At 32.9% G+C, this 16,394-nt stretch overlaps 1 protein-coding gene across 1 annotated transcript; it reads right to left on the bottom strand.

The window, feature by feature from the left end:
- Window positions 1-8,759: 8,759 nt before the first annotated feature.
- On the bottom strand, window positions 8,760-13,521 carry LOC123695774 (aldo-keto reductase family 1 member B1-like). Its single transcript, XM_045641699.1, has 7 exons — window positions 13,408-13,521; window positions 12,436-12,578; window positions 11,901-12,042; window positions 11,330-11,524; window positions 10,818-11,017; window positions 10,301-10,456; window positions 8,760-8,893 (listed from the first exon to the last, which is right to left on the bottom strand). The coding sequence occupies exons 1-7, from the start codon at window positions 13,480-13,482 to the stop codon at window positions 8,848-8,850; spliced, it is 957 nt and encodes a 318-aa protein (XP_045497655.1). The 5' UTR covers window positions 13,483-13,521; the 3' UTR covers window positions 8,760-8,847.
- Between the last annotated feature and the right edge of the window lie 2,873 nt (window positions 13,522-16,394).

Below are 16,394 nucleotides of genomic sequence, written 5' to 3'. Positions count from 1 at the left end.
AAACTATACTGAAAATAAAAATAAAACTGATAATATATATTTAAGAGTTCTCCAGCTTACCTTTATTTTTATAATATGACTGTATTAAGTACGTTTACCTATAAGCAGTCTTATTATTTCTTAATATTAAAACCAAAAGGAAGCCCCACCGTACCCCAATCTTAGAAAATACATCAAAAAAGGAACTAAATTCAATGACCTATTATACTAGTAGACGCGGCATACGCCAACATCATTGCACTAAAAAACAGCGTAATTAATACATACCTACTTACTAACGCATTATCACCAATACAGTTGTTCTCTCTTTCACTCTCACGCACGAGACATAATACATGTCTCACTCATGTACTTCGTAATAACAACTGCCGAATATAATACAAAAAGAACGTCCAGCCACGACGCTGAATGGTGCGTGACTAAGTGAAACTCGGGCACTTACCTGAGTTTTTTCTTGCCAAAATAGAGAGCGGGTAACGTATCTAGCTCTTTTATATATCATAGACTAAATTAGAGACTTTCGGCTATTCCGCTAACAAATCGCACTTGACAAGGGTCACGCTCAGACAAGCCGAGATATCTGTACCTACTATGTAATGTGTGCAAATACATTATGTTACTCGTAAATACGGACCATGTTGCTGGGAACGGGATTTCTAAATTTTGTGAACCATGTTCTACAATTCCACTTGGGTAGCTATCAACACTGATTTACTTTTAGTTTTTAGCAGACCCTAGTTGAAATATTTTTTATTCAGCAGTGAGTGTCAACTGTTACACATGAGACACATACCTACACTTACATAATATTATAATATGTACCTATTCTTCTTTTTTTTATCGGGAAAGAGAAAATTGTTCATTCTATATTATAATACCCAAAAAAATTACTCTTATTAGAACTCCACAAAAAATAAGGTACGATAACTCCAGCTATTTATCAAAAAATTAAAACACTTTAATTGCAGAATCAGGAAACGCCGACAACTGCCCGTTAATCCTCAGTCTCTTGAAGAATTTTGCGTTAGGTAATTAAGAATGATGGATATTCCAAGTTTATCGCAAGTGGCAAAGACGTGGGGCTCGTCACTTCCTTACTTTGCATCCTTATCATAGCTCTATGCTATCTTGTTGGTGAAAAAGATTCCGTTGTGGTAGGGGCATCATACTAACCTGTCTGTGTACATTTCTCAATTCTAAATATTTTTCTGTTGTCACAACTCACAAGAAAGCTGATGGGTAGGTAATAAAAATCTCAGAACTTTATACAATTTTCATTGCAATACCTCTACTACTACTAAAGCGTACTTGATGAAATGTTCATTCAACTTTAAAAGCCAGTAATCCTATCCCACTAATAAATTTTTTTGTGAGGATGGATGTATGTGTATGTATGATTGTTACTCTTTCACGCAAATACTACTGAACCGATTACAATGAAATTTAGCACACATATATATGGCAACTTGGATTAACACATAGGATAGGTTTCATCCCGGAAATCTCTCGGGATCGGAAACTATACGGATTATTCTTTGAAAACGCGAAGCCACGGGTGGAAAGCTAATAATAATTATTTTCTAAAGGAACTATAATGCAAAATATGGAAGACATCGTTAACATTATAGTCTTAATGCCTTGAAGCATGTAAGAAGATGCAATGATTCAGGAATTTATTCTGCGGTGCAAAAACCCACTCTGCGGAACAGTCTATTTTTAACAGACCTACATGCACGTATTAATATATAAGACTATATATATTTACGGACTCATGCAAAGAGTTAGACCTAACTTCAGTAAAGGACAACCTTGTAGGATAATTTAATGTTATAAATACAATAACTTGTCCCGAATAACCTTTATATAGAGAGCTATATTAAATACGTCTTTCATTGTGATAAATTACAAAAATCCTTTAGAAAGAAACAAGACTTTATTAAGCAGCGGGTCACTTCAGTCTCAGCGAAGTTCAACGATCCATCACGGGTAATTGCTTCAGTCCTCCGAGTCGCAATCTCCACTGTTATTTGATTATTACTTATTCATTTCGTCTATATCTTATAGATTAGAAAATAAATCACGTTCCACGGAGCTTGTTTATTTCGCAGTGTCCGACTACGGGTAGGAATGTGCTGAAATACATAGTACCTAGCTATAGTTACAAACTGGCAACTCTAACGTGATGTCTGTTAAAGAGTTTATTAATTAGGTAGGTATACTTTACTATTTGCTACGTTTCATACAAGATTATACTTCCAAGTTGATACTGTATATATCGTTACCTGTATGAACATTACGAACGTCATATTGGAATTTATTGAACTAAATTTGAAAAAAATATTTTGAAATTCTTTTACCTACCTAAATTCAGCAACACGTAGGTACAAATCTACTATTTCGACAAAAGGAAGAATAGAAGGAAGGATATATTTGAAAGATTCTTCGTGTTCACTACTAACGCCTGAGTAAAATGTGTAAATGGTCTATCTTTTAAAAGCATTACCTTTAAATTGTACAAAGAATATGACGCATTTTTGTGCTGAATTCTGCATAAACGAACTAAGGTTTGTCAAGCCAATGCACACCAAACTTTCGACGGCTGTAACCAAATTTACTAACGAGTACAACATGGGTGACAGAACACGGAATTCGCCGCTTTTACTTACATACTCCTTTTGACTGCCAAAACACATCATCCATGGCAATGGATAATATATTTGTTTTTGTTTTATACAATTCGGGAAGCTTATATTGGTGCTGCGATATTTTTGTACACAATATTTTATTTTAAAAAGTTCAACGCAAACTAAAATATTATTTGTTTTTTTGTCGCGAAAAATGACAAAACTAACAGCATACCTACTATGATGACAGATGTGTTCTCTCACCACGTTGGACGGATATTGTTTTCGGAAATTAATAAACGAACAGAACAACATACCGTTTAATATAATGGTTTCTTAGTTAGATATTACACCGGCCACATCGTATGGAATTTGCAATCACATAGTTTGACGGGTAATTTTATCATATAATATAATATTTAGCGAAGTATATAGCTTTGTTCGAAATTAATATTCCTAGTTTATGATAAAACTATGTTATGAGCTTTTATGTAAGTTCGTAAAGCGTTTCGAAGCTATTTTATACGCATCAATTATGAATGATGAAATATATCTATGTTTTTATTTATATATTAGTTAGTGGTTATTACATAGAAAACAATTAGGTCCTTATTTGAACTAACATTTTCATCAACATCAGAATTTGTAAGATGTTATTTTCTATTTAGATACAATTAATTAGTTACACAAAATATTAAATGAGAAAGAAGAAATCGTAGATGTCATCTGAAACACAATCATGTAAGAAAAGAAATTATAAAAGTCTGAGAGTACTACTAGTCTACTTAATGAAAGCATCCTCAAGGGATTCGTAAAATTCATGTACCTATACACAATTTAAGAAATAACATTTCTTTTCAAGCATCTCCGTTCCTTTGGCAAAAGTGCCCTATTACACAGATGGATTTACACCCGAGTAGTACCATCTCGATGGAATTGAATGCTGAGCAATATACATTAAATTAAATAGATTAAAGAAAAAGTATTTTTACTCTATTATTTATTCATTGTAGCCCTTAACTATTTCTATATCGTTTTAATGTTTAAAAAAAGTATTTATAATGTTTCATTACTTATTTCTTAATGTTTCAATCTTGTTCAAATAATTTTGTTGCTTTTATCATTGTAGGTATGTTATTACTTAACATGTCTTTAAATTAATTTAACAATTGTATTACAAGTAAGTACCTATCAATTTTCCTACCAATCCTTCAACAATTTATATTTAAACATTCACTCATAGAAATCTAAATAACAGTCTTGTTATTTAGATTTCTATGCATTTAATTCACTCCAATTGTATATCAAAGCATGACATGAAAATGTTGCCCGGATACTACAGTTTAATATAAAAATACCCAGAGATGAGCGGCTACCGAATAATAATTTCAATTTCAGAACAAAGCAGTCAAAGAATCTTGACGACGGTGGGTTCGGATCAAACGTCAGCGTAACGGAAACGTACGCAACGAAAGCGTTTGGCCGGATATTGCTTGCCTTACATTTGACGCAAACCCACCCACCTACTAAAGAGGCCCATCCCGAACACAAATAGAGCCAGCCACTTGAAAAAATCTCGCAACAACTCAAACTTGGTCGTTAAATCTCAACTAATGTTATAAAAATATAATTGTTTTATAGATTTACACATTTTTTCTTAAAGCAGAAGCAGCTGCTTACTTAGTTACTTACTTAGAGTTACTTTTGTATATGTTACCGGAAATGTAGGTAAATGATGTAGTCCGGGAGACTTGCCCAGGTGGGAGAGTTGAACCACTTTCAATAACTTTTTAAATTAGGCGCCAAATTACGCCACATGGCAAAAAAATGAACGCGCATAATCCGCCAATCACAAGCAACTCGAAATTTTGAGTGATAACAGACGCGTTCGACCGTGAGTTACGAAAAAGTGTTTTCATCGTCGCGGACTGAATTTTTTTGGATCTATTATTTTAATTTCTATGCACGCATTTATGAAGGTATGTATCAAACACCTACGTTATTGCATTACTAGACTATCATGTTTTGTCGTACGTTCAGTGTTATTCTCCAGTTGATAGTGGATTTGTTGGAAAAGATCAAGATATGGCCTTGAGTCGGGTGTGGGAGAGTTGAACCAGTCTGCAGTCGGGAGACTTAAACAGTGGTTCAACTCTCCCTTTGCAGTTGTGTCCCTCCCAGTGCACTATTTAAGTTAGTTTTTGTTTTGTTTCAGAAAGGAAAATGCCCTTTCAGTATAAACCTAAGGAAGGTAGTCGTCACAGGAAACCGTTTACTTAGTCTGAGATTGAAAGTGCAGACAGAGAAATAAAGAGTGGCAAATCTATTCGTCAAATTTCAATCAAGTATGGGATAGACAGAACCATTTTACGACGGTATTACCTGTTAGGTGAACAAAAGTTAACACCTTTGCAAGACAAGGGGAGCCAATACAAATGCTCCCCGATTTTCAATGTTAATAAAGAGACATTGCTCGTTCGTTACCTATTGACCTAAAATGCACTATGGCTTAACCATAAAAAAAATGCAACTAGCATTCGACTACGCCAATTTCATTGAATTATAGTTCCACTTATTGAACCTATGTTAATTTTGCCCACATTTAATCTTTGAGACTGATAGCTATTCTTAGTTTATACAGTAAAAATGTATTTAAATTAGTTTATTAGATTTATTTTTAGTTAGCAGTAGATACCTCAAAACGAGTATTTAATTAATACATACTAATATTATAAATGCGAAAGTAACTCTGTCTGTTACTCAATCACGCCTTAACTACTGAACCAATTTGCATGAAATTTGGTATAGATATATTTTGATACCCGAGAAAGGACATGGGATAGGTTTTATCCCGGAAATCCCACGGGAACGGGAACTATGCGGGTTTTTCTTTGACTGCGCGGGCGATGCCGCGGGTGGAAAGCTAGTTAATAATAAAAGCGAATATTATGCAGTTGCTCTGAAAACATTTGGTTAATTATTTTCAATAATTTGTTTAGAAGGTGATTATGAATATTCTAGTTACTGTAAAACGAGTCTAAATAATACATAAATAATGTGTAATATGCTTTATTTGTTTCATTTCTCCTCTCTAAAAAGGTATGAGCAAGTGTCCCGCACCTTATGTTCAAGTGTCCCACCGGTTGGGGAGACTTGAATCAAAACTCATTTTTCATTACAACTTAGTTTACTGTCTTCTCGTTGCAATTTTTATTTTCAAAATGGTATAAAATCTTAGCCAGATAATAAGGCTTCCATATGGTATAGATATTAAAGCTCTCAAGGTCACTGATCAGATTTTATAGGGTTTTTAGTAAAAAGCGGTTCAAGTCTCCCGGACTCCCCTATGTAATCCGTCATTGTATACAATTCCTAAAATCGTACGGAAATGTGTGAAATAAATTATTTTATACACATTTCCTAGGAAATCTATACATTTCCTAAATAGCTATCGGAAATGTAAAACATTTAAGATATTGATATGACGTCGTAGGCAAGTTGTATATAATCTGGCCGTTTACAAACGGTCGGCATTTTGTAGTAACTATGCCGATAATTCGTAATCAGAAATTTTTTGTTTGGATAAGGGGGTGGGTTAGGTTAGGTTCGTGTTTTTTAAAACTACACAGAAATAGGAGCACCACGAAGTGGGGCTCCGTCGGCTCGCAACCGTCTTTTTGTAGAATTTTGGAAAAAGACGAATTTTCGGCATATTAAAACAGCTAGCCGTAATGTAATACGGCGGATTGTACAATCCGACTGCGCCAAATATACGCGAGGACAGCGGGACGAGGGGACTGATTACTTGCAAAATGAAAATTTGATTTTATAAGAATAAATATAAGTTGATTTTGTGATATTTACGTTAAAAGTTAGATAGTTGATTTTTAAACTGTTAATTGGGTCAATCAATTTTTAAAGGTCCCGATCATAATTTTCTCGTATTTTTTTTTTTACTTAATTTTCAGCATTTTACTATTTCATTTAGAAGATAATTCTTCGTAGATTAAGATTATATAAGCAGCAGTGATGTTGATTAAATACATTTGTGGATTTAACTTCACGAACCGATCTATTCACGGGAAATAATGTCCTTTGGACAACTTACACAATAGTACTTTTTTAAATGTTAAATTCCCTTAAGAATTAAAACAAATTCTTCTAATATTAAATAATAAATAATATTTTGATATTTGTTCTATTTACAACCAAAATACGAAATATTTTTATTAAAATTGAAACGAATGATGTCTTTTGAACAACCAAATAATGTTTCATATATAAAAAAGTTTCAGTAAAGCGGAAATAGTGATATTTTTTACAAAAAAACTATTAAGGCGAGGTTGTTACGTATCGTATTATTGATTTTACTTAATTAAAATGAACTGATTCTCGATAAAACTGAATGAATGAAGTATAATGTGATTTTCATATGGGGACATCTTAGTTGTAGTAGTAGCGTCTTGATTTTTGAAATGTTAAAATTACAATTAAACTAGACATAAAATCGCGTAATAAAAATGTGTTCCCGAAACAGCCGAGTAATAAACAAAACATGAACTATTTAACTGTTAAAGTATAAGTTTTATATAATTATTGTCCTAGGGACAACCAAATTGTCCATGGTACAACCACTTTGGTTGACCAAGTGACTGGTTGTCCGCGGGACATTTTTTAAATTTTGTGCCGCCAAGCAAATACTATTGTTATTTTATATATTAATCTCAGCTCACACTAAAATATAGACGAAAGCGCATCTCGTGTAGTATAATTGATAACAATGCATCAAGTACTTACGTTTTAATCACAGTTGTCTGACGGACTGACAAAAAAGCCACCCCACACTCACCAACAACGCTCGGACGACTGTTGCCGTGATTTTATGCAAATCAAAGTGGCGTTTGAGCCCGACAGTTAATTATTGTGTTTAGCTTGTTGTTTAGGAATCTACCGCGCCATATGTGTTTTGGTTTCATAACTAAATTACGGTTGTCTGTGAGACCTGTGTCATGTAGGTGATTTATGGGGACAAAAGTAAAATGCCTGAAAATCGTATAATATCCAATAAAAAAAAATGATTTGTATGTTTGGATGTCAATAATTATGTACTGAAACAAGGAGTGTATTTGGTATTTATGGTCGTGATAGTATGTGTTCGTGATGCGAAGTTTGTTAATGCATTGTGGCATGGGGACAAATGTGATAGTACTGGAAAATTGCATTTAGTCCCTCGACAACCATGAAACAACGCACAAATTAATAAAACAAGTAAAATATTGTTCGCAATAATGCTAGAAAATATTAAAAGGAATATAATTAAAACGAATTTAACTCTTTATGATTTCATGTTTATTAATTATCCTTCAGGGACATGATCCGTACACGTCGGACCAATAAAAGTTGATCGACCCAATTAGTAAGATAATAATATTCAGAACATAATATTATTACAATTTTACGGTATGACTGTTACCCGATTGTATCAATAAGAGCTATAATAAAAAAATAACAACGTGTTTTATTACAGAAAGCATTTACTTTACACATTTCCTAATACGATATAGGAATTGTATACAATTCCTAGGAAGATTATACATTTCCTAGGATATGCATGCATTAAATAGTTTTTTAAACAATATTTTATACATTTCCTAAATGGTATCGGAATTGTACACATTTCCTAGGAATTGTATACAATTCCTTGATTTCATACATTTCCGGTAACATATTATAAAACGAAAAGCAAATAAGAACGATGAGAGGTGCTTGAAATTTACTCGTACCTATTATAGGACGTAAATACCACAGATGACAGAAAGTAAATACAATATAGTGTAGGTACCTACTTGCATAAAATTATATAATTTATTCGATTATTCCTAAATCCTAAGCATCAAGATCGATCTTTATAGAAGTTTCTGAATCATAATTTGTCCTAGCTATAACATGATATCATGATCGGTAAAAGCTTGTGTACAATTTGATGTTTCTCCAAACTTAAAACATACCTATGTGTAATTGTGAATGATTGGTTTAACTTGTTTTTTCCGGGGAAATATAAGAACTTTACATTTAAATCGGAACTCCACAGTCCACATAATATTGTGTCGGGAACGACGATAAAACATTTTATTGTCAATTACTTTTATTTATTGCTGTAATAATATTATGTTTGTGTATTGCGATAATATTATATTGCAATTACAGATGTCATCACTTAATTTCAAAATTCTTCTTTCACAAAAGGATGATCCTTGTGTTCTCTGCCTCTGTAAAAAGTTAATTGGATTAATAATTAAGTTTAAATAAGTATTGAAATTAAAATGTAATTATAAAGTAAATACAAATTGAATAGAATTTTTATTCTATACAATACAATTTAATATGTGTGTAGATACCTACCTACTATTCGTAGTATCTAAAATCTTTCACTGTTAATGCCCATTGGCCTTAATAGCCTATATCACTAGATATTAATTATAGTTCATCAAATATATATTACCGTTATTGTGGCTAGAAAGCAATCTAGCGAACTTGAAATTAAACAAAGAAACTTACCTTGGGGCAATGATCAAACAATACAATATTACTAACAAGTAATTAATCTTGCTCTCGATATCGACATTCACCGATCAAACCACAGAACTATATCGAGATAGAAGGAAAGAGTGTATGTACCTCGCGTGGCGAAAAGACGATTAATCATCGTCTTTGCTCGCCACGATGCTCAGTCCTCTCTCGACCGCTCTCCGTGTGTGACGTACTAATGCAAACAGAAAATGATCCCGTGCTCGATAATTAACTGTGCAAACACCACCAAAAAAGTTGAAGGTGTCAATAAAAATATTTCCTTTCACCTGTAAGTACTTTTTGCCCTAAAATATCTGTTATTACTTATAAAACAATTTATTTTTGTGCTCCGTATTAATTTAATGTAAACGGTAATGGAATGATGCTACTATTCCATTACGGTTTTAATTTTACACGCCAGACTGGACATGCATTAAAAACCAGCAATGAAAATAAAACATTCCAAACTGTCGAAACGCGGTAAAGGTTGATTTCTCATTTTTCTGTCAAAAGTAAGCATATAGAGTTGTACGCCACGATTTTCAATGCCGATTTCTTAGTCGATTCAAATCGATACCTATTGAAAACAGAAAAATGATAATTATTTTTTAATCCTATAATATTATTGTAAGGTATATCGATGGTTTAAAATATATTTACTATATACTTATTGCAAATTTGTTTCAGTTTTCCGAAAGATTCTCTTGAAGTCGTCTTCGAAAGAACTTTAATATTCAATTGCAAGATTTGATCCAAACATACATAAATACATTCATATACACATGCATATACATACATACAGTTTAGGTTAATAAAAAGCTTGTAAAAATTATCATAAATTTTTATTCTCATTATTCTGTCAAGGTCAAAATCGATTCCCAATTCGATTCCATAAAATGTTTTAACTACCTACTTAGTTTCTATTTATTAGGAGTCAATTATTTTGACGTTGTGAACATCACTAAAAGACTCGCGTGACGTCAAAATACCTACGCAAAATGTTACACGGTCGGTTCTCATATAAATCGACGAACTATTTCCTTCTATCTCGATATAGTTCTGTGGATCAAACAACAAACGATAGAACCACAAAACAAATTACTTACTCGGCCTGGGGTATAAGACGACCGTTACAATCGAGACTGCTAATCACGTCAATATCCTCCTTTGATAGTTTGAAGTCCCACACATTGAAGTTATCAGCGATACGTGTTTTGTTCACTGATTTCGGTATGACAATGATGCCGCGATCGATAGCGTATCTGAAAGAAGAATTATTTGTGAATGTTTTATTATATCAAGTGTTTTATTTCCCCAGGAAACAAACATAATATTTGCTTAATACTTATTACGCATACTCATTCCAAAATGTTTTCCCGTTTTCCTTATAATTATTATATTCTCATTTGAGTATTTTTCTTCTGAAATGTATACTTGGATAATAAACGTCATATTCTAGACTTCGTTAGATATAAGATATCCATCTAACAGCCCGGCAACTATCCCATTTAATTCACTAACAATCACTCAACTATGCCACAACTCACAAGTATTCCCTTCATTAATCTAAAACCCACAAAATCGTTTACATTTTAGTTAAACTGAAATAATATTCGTACTTGCCTAATTAAAATTTGAGCCGGTGTTTTCTTTAACTTTTCGGCAACTAATTTCACTTTTGGGTCGTCCAACAGGGTCGGGTCGCCTGCCTTCGCCCAGGGGCGGTCTGGACTGCCGAGTGGACTGTATGCTGTTAATATAATTCCCCTTTCTTGGCAAAATTCTAGAAGCTTCCTTTGGCCTAAGTATGGATGACATTCTACCTAATAATAATTATAATGTAAATACGTTAAAAGTGCAATCTTTCCTAAAAATTCAATTATTATTATTTTTTTTCTATTACTTATAAGGCTAATATTTGGATTCATATTTTAATGAACAGGCGTATCTGAGGTCGTATCTCATTTAAATATCAAACTTGGATCTTAATTAACAAGGAAAATCACTTTAACCCAAACAACATAAAAATAAAAGGAAGCCTTTAAAGCGGAACAAACAATTTTAAAAGCTTTCGAAACGTATTTGAAATACGTTTCGAAAGCCATAGCATGATGTATAAATAGGTATGTACCTACTTGGTTCGTAACAGGCTTAATTTTAGCGATCTGCAAAACACGATCGATCTGTTTTGAATTGAAGTTGCTGACACCGATGCTCCTCGATAAACCTTGTTTGACAAGATTTTCCATTGCTTTCCATGTATCTGTGTAATCTACATCCGAATAGATTACTTTGCCATTGGCGTCTGAAGGAAACGGATCATCGCCTTCCTGTAATATGATTACAAGGAGTCTCAATACACTCTAGAAATCGATATTATATTAGATACTAAGATGAGATAAGCCAAGTCTTAGATTAAGCGAAGTATTTTTTACTTTTGTAACTATATTATACCTACTTAATTTTATCATGATTTTATGAAGTAAAAATTGCGAGAACGATCAAAACATAATTGTGCTTAGGCGCCGAATTTATTATCTACTTACAATTTATTAGGTACATAAACCGAATGAATGTCGGAGAATGAAAAACTCGAACACTCAACAATATGTGTAATATAATATTATAATTCTATGTTATCTGTGACTCAACCAATCCGTGTAATTTAAAATGTAGCTACCTACCTACCTGAAGGACACAATATACCTTATAAGCCATGGGCCAGTGAATGAGGTAAAGGTCCAGATATTGCAATCCGAGACTTGATAGAGACACCCTTATAGCTGGTTCTACTAAATCCGGACGATGGTACGTATTCCATAATTTAGAAGTTATAAACAAGTCTTCCCTGAAAAAAAAACAGGAAATAGCTTATAGACGGAAATTGGCTTCTGAAATATACTGCAAAAGAACTTACAATACAGTTTCTGAAACAAAATTTGGCCAATGCTAACAGGCGGGTGTCCCTCTGACGATGACGAAACTGCTTAGGTAGTTCATCAATCATCAGCATTCTTTAATCTTTATATAATTTCCTACTGGCTACACTTTTACTGAGGAGAAAGTCGATACATCCTGATTTTACAGTTTAGGGTTAACCTACCTTGTACTTACCTACTTTTAAGTTTGTAACTAGGTATTTACGTTGTTATTTTGTAGGTTATTTATTTTACCAAAAAAAATTTTTTTTTTGTTATAAGTAACTACTCATTAACTGAATAATATAAATTGTTAAAAATACCTTTTGACAACTCCACTTCTTATCTTATCCTGGATAGCTTGTCCAACCTCTCGCTCGTTTCCATAAAGGTACGCACAATCTATATGCCGATAACCCATATCAATCGCAGAACTGACTGCATCATATACTTCACCAGGTTTCGACTGAGAGGAAATATTAAATTGTTTTCCGTAATTATTTTCCTTGAAGGCTTACAAAAAACAACAATTTGTGTTTTATTATAGGTTCAGGCAACAGTTCAGGAGTGAAGAAATTAGCTGCTGTCCATCCGAGATTCTCGATAAAGACAATATGCTTTTTAAAAATTCAAATAAATTTATAGTTACACGAATAATTAAAATTTTTACTAAAAATATATACCTATTTGGAGGAAATAATGAAAGCCATCGGGTTATGTGATATCGAACATAATATACCATTACCATAGAAATTTAAAATATAACAAGACACATGTTATTTAGATTTCTATGACCATTACCCATGGACGTATCTTACGTAGTTAGTAATTGTTTTCTCTTTGCCATTACCTAATCATGATTATTAAATAGGTAATTAGAATTGTGGGTACTAAACGAATGATTGTAGTTAGATATAAGTTTCATATATTGTAATATTGACATGATGTTAAAAGAGCAACTATGGAGTTTCTTGCCGATTCTTCTCCATAGATACTGCTTTCCGAATCGGTGGTAAATGTTAAAAATACTTATCTATGTAATGACGATTCGAAAGTGCTACTAAATAGTAGTCTAATTGAATAAATGAATGTTTGAGTTTGAGTTTGAGAATTGTTGGCACCTAGGTAGGTACTTATTGCTTTCAAACGAAGATAGGTCACAACATGGTCACAACTCACAGAAACATAACTTCTCATTACGATTTTATAATATTACTCTAACCATTAGTTATGACAGCAATATGTACACGAGTATGAATTATTTTCTTTCATTAAAATATATAAAATGTAGGTACCTTCCATGTGCCCAAGCCGAGAATAGGACAAGAGAGTCCATTGTTAAACTTCACTGAAATAACTTTTTTAGACATCCTGCTAAATGAAGACTAGCAAACTAAATGAAATAAACATATTTTATTACCTTTATTTGACTTCGTATCAATTTTTTTAATATTATCAATGTTTATATATACAAAGACCTTGACTGTGTTGATACATTCAATTTTTACGATTCCTATGGGTTATGTAAACACGTAGGTATGTACGAGAAATCTTTTCTACTTTATTATAACAGTTCAGATAAAGAATGTTGTACATAGGTACATGTGTAATTATTTTATGAAAGAGCAATCGCCAAAGTTGATGGTTCGCCTGGTGGTAAGCGATCACCACCGCCGAAAACATTCGCAGTAGAGCCTGTACTCGATTTTACAGCAAAACATAAAAAAAAAACTAAATAAACAAGGTGTTAACTGTTTGTCTGTCATTTTTTTATATAATTTTCATATAAATTTTAGGTTGGTATAATATATTACCTACTGCTATAAAAATTGTCTTCTTTTTTACTGGTTAAACCACAGGGTTAAACATAATCTTAGGTTAACATAACTATGCATAGAATGTTTATCAGTTTTTAGAGTTAAAAAACAAACACCCAGAATTAAAACAAAGCACAACCAGTTTTACATTTTATTTTAACAAAATAAATACAGCAACTAATACTCTATCTTAACCAAAGTTTACACTAAAAACATTCAATTTGTTACATCATTTTCTCTGGTGATCCTTCAGCAAGTAATTCCTTCTCTGCGGCAGCTTTTGATGCTTCTATCTGAGGTTTCATATATCTAAAATATCTGTAGAAATGTTCACCCAGGATCACTGAACCATATATAGTTAACCCGACGCAGCAAATCACAAAACCCCTGTGTAATTTATCATACAAAGCGGTGCGTGGATATTTCTTCATGATTTTCTGTAATAATCAATAACAGAATTGGATTAAAACTGACTCTTATTTTATCTGCTATACATAAAATGTAGTAATGAATTATATACTCTTTCCTACCTCGTTTAATTTCACTTTTAACTTAACCTATACTGTTTATTTTTAATAATTTATTTAATTTCTAACGTCAAACGGTCAATGCACAAAACCTATGACATAACGTCATTATGACAATATTATTCAACCGTAGACAGAGTAAAACTAAGAGCAATTAACCTATAGAGTTCTTATATTAAGACAGAACAAAATACATATTTTCTAATCTACTTACTCTTAGTCAATAACAGCATAAGCCAGATTGAGATAGCGATAGAGTATCTGCACTGTTAGATAGGGAGGCGAAGAGGGGAATTTTCTGTAATACTCGAGCGTGGCAGTTTAAGATATGAGAGATACCTTAGACCTAATAGAACAACCTTGTTAACTATTTAGCTCTATATGTAGTGACGCGCGCCTAGGATAGACGATCAGATTAGTAAAAAAAAATCGATAGTCTGAAATACTCGAGCGCGTCAGATTAAGATATTGGGGGTTGATTTTAGTGTTTTAAGACTAAATTTAACTAATCTGACCATAAGTCCTTGACGCCGCCGAGTTATAGGGTCGCGAACTTGTAAAAAAAAAACGTTAATCCGGCATTCTCGAGCGCGATTGTTTTTATTTTTATTTTGAAGAATATAATCTAAAACTTACTAAAAATACAAAATCTGCCGGTTTCCGCATGACCGGAAGTCTGGAGGAGCCATTTCATCTTTCGAAAAACGCGTTGCAGCATATAAGTCGCGAACTTTACTTTTTCCAAAAAAAAAAAGTTTAAATAAACAAAAAAGGTAATTTTATTTTACAAAAAAAGGTCTCTTTTCATTTTTGTCCAAAGTTAAAACTTTTTTTACTTGAAGCATCGTAAAAAGTCAAACTCCCGGTTTTTTGTGTATATCTCGAAAACTGAGGGAGTTAAGAAAAATTGATATGAAATAACGATGATTAAAAAAAAGAAACCCACAAACCTTTTTCGGTCAGATTAAGAGAACCCACCAACATTTTTGTCAGATTAAGAAAATATGCTTTCAGGATACCGAGATAAACCTCCCCTATGAAAATCTGACGCGCTCGAGTATTTCAAAAGGACTCTTTTTTTCTGCATTTTCAAAAATTCATCATAACTTACCGTCATGTCGTAATCGTCAGTTTTTTTAAGGGGAGCTTCCTTGGGGCCTACTTAACACCCCTTCCGAAAATCTGACGCGCTCGAGTAAATTTTTTTTTTTGTGCATTTTTGACGAATTTATATGCCTAGCCCCACCACGCAAACCGGCAGATTAGTATACCGTTGTTATCAGAGGGACTTGGGGCATACGTAGTATAAATATCTGACGCGCTCGAGAATGCCCAAGTAACTGTTTTTTTTACATTTTTGAAAATCCGTACACGCCAAACCCACCGCTAAAATGGTTTTTACCATAGAAGCTTTTCTTTTCGAAATTATTTTCTCTTTCGATTTTGATAAGTCTCGACGACGCCGTTGAATTACGTCATTTAGCTACCTCGCCTCCCTATCTATGTCTTCAAACGTAGCGCGCCGGCAGTCAGTTTGTTTTCCAACCAGCTGGTGGGCTCAGTGCGTCAAGTGTTTTTAACGAAATATTTAGAAAATATAAAGTGTACAGTGTTTCTTTTTATTTGTCAGTGTGCTAAAATAACTATTGTATGTTTAGCAACCGGCTATCACTAGTCGAATGGGAGTTTTGGATAAAAACAATGTAAAAATATCTTTCCATCGGTAAGTGATTTTCAGCAAATTGATAAATATTTATGTTTTAAACCTATTTGAAGGTTTTATCAAGCACTTTTTTGTAATTTTATGTTGTAACTGTAACATTTACCCACTTTATGGGGTTGTGGAATATAAAATAATGAAATAATTTTTAAAAAACGTCACAATAATATCATGTTTGGCATTTTGTTTACCACCGTAGTGTTGTAACACATCTAGCG

This window comes from Colias croceus, chromosome 11, assembly GCF_905220415.1.
Source record: "Colias croceus chromosome 11, ilColCroc2.1".
NCBI classification, from domain to species: Eukaryota; Metazoa; Arthropoda; class Insecta; order Lepidoptera; family Pieridae; genus Colias; species Colias croceus.
Note: the sequence above shows the minus strand (reverse complement) of the source record. Positions and strands in the feature narration are given on the sequence as shown.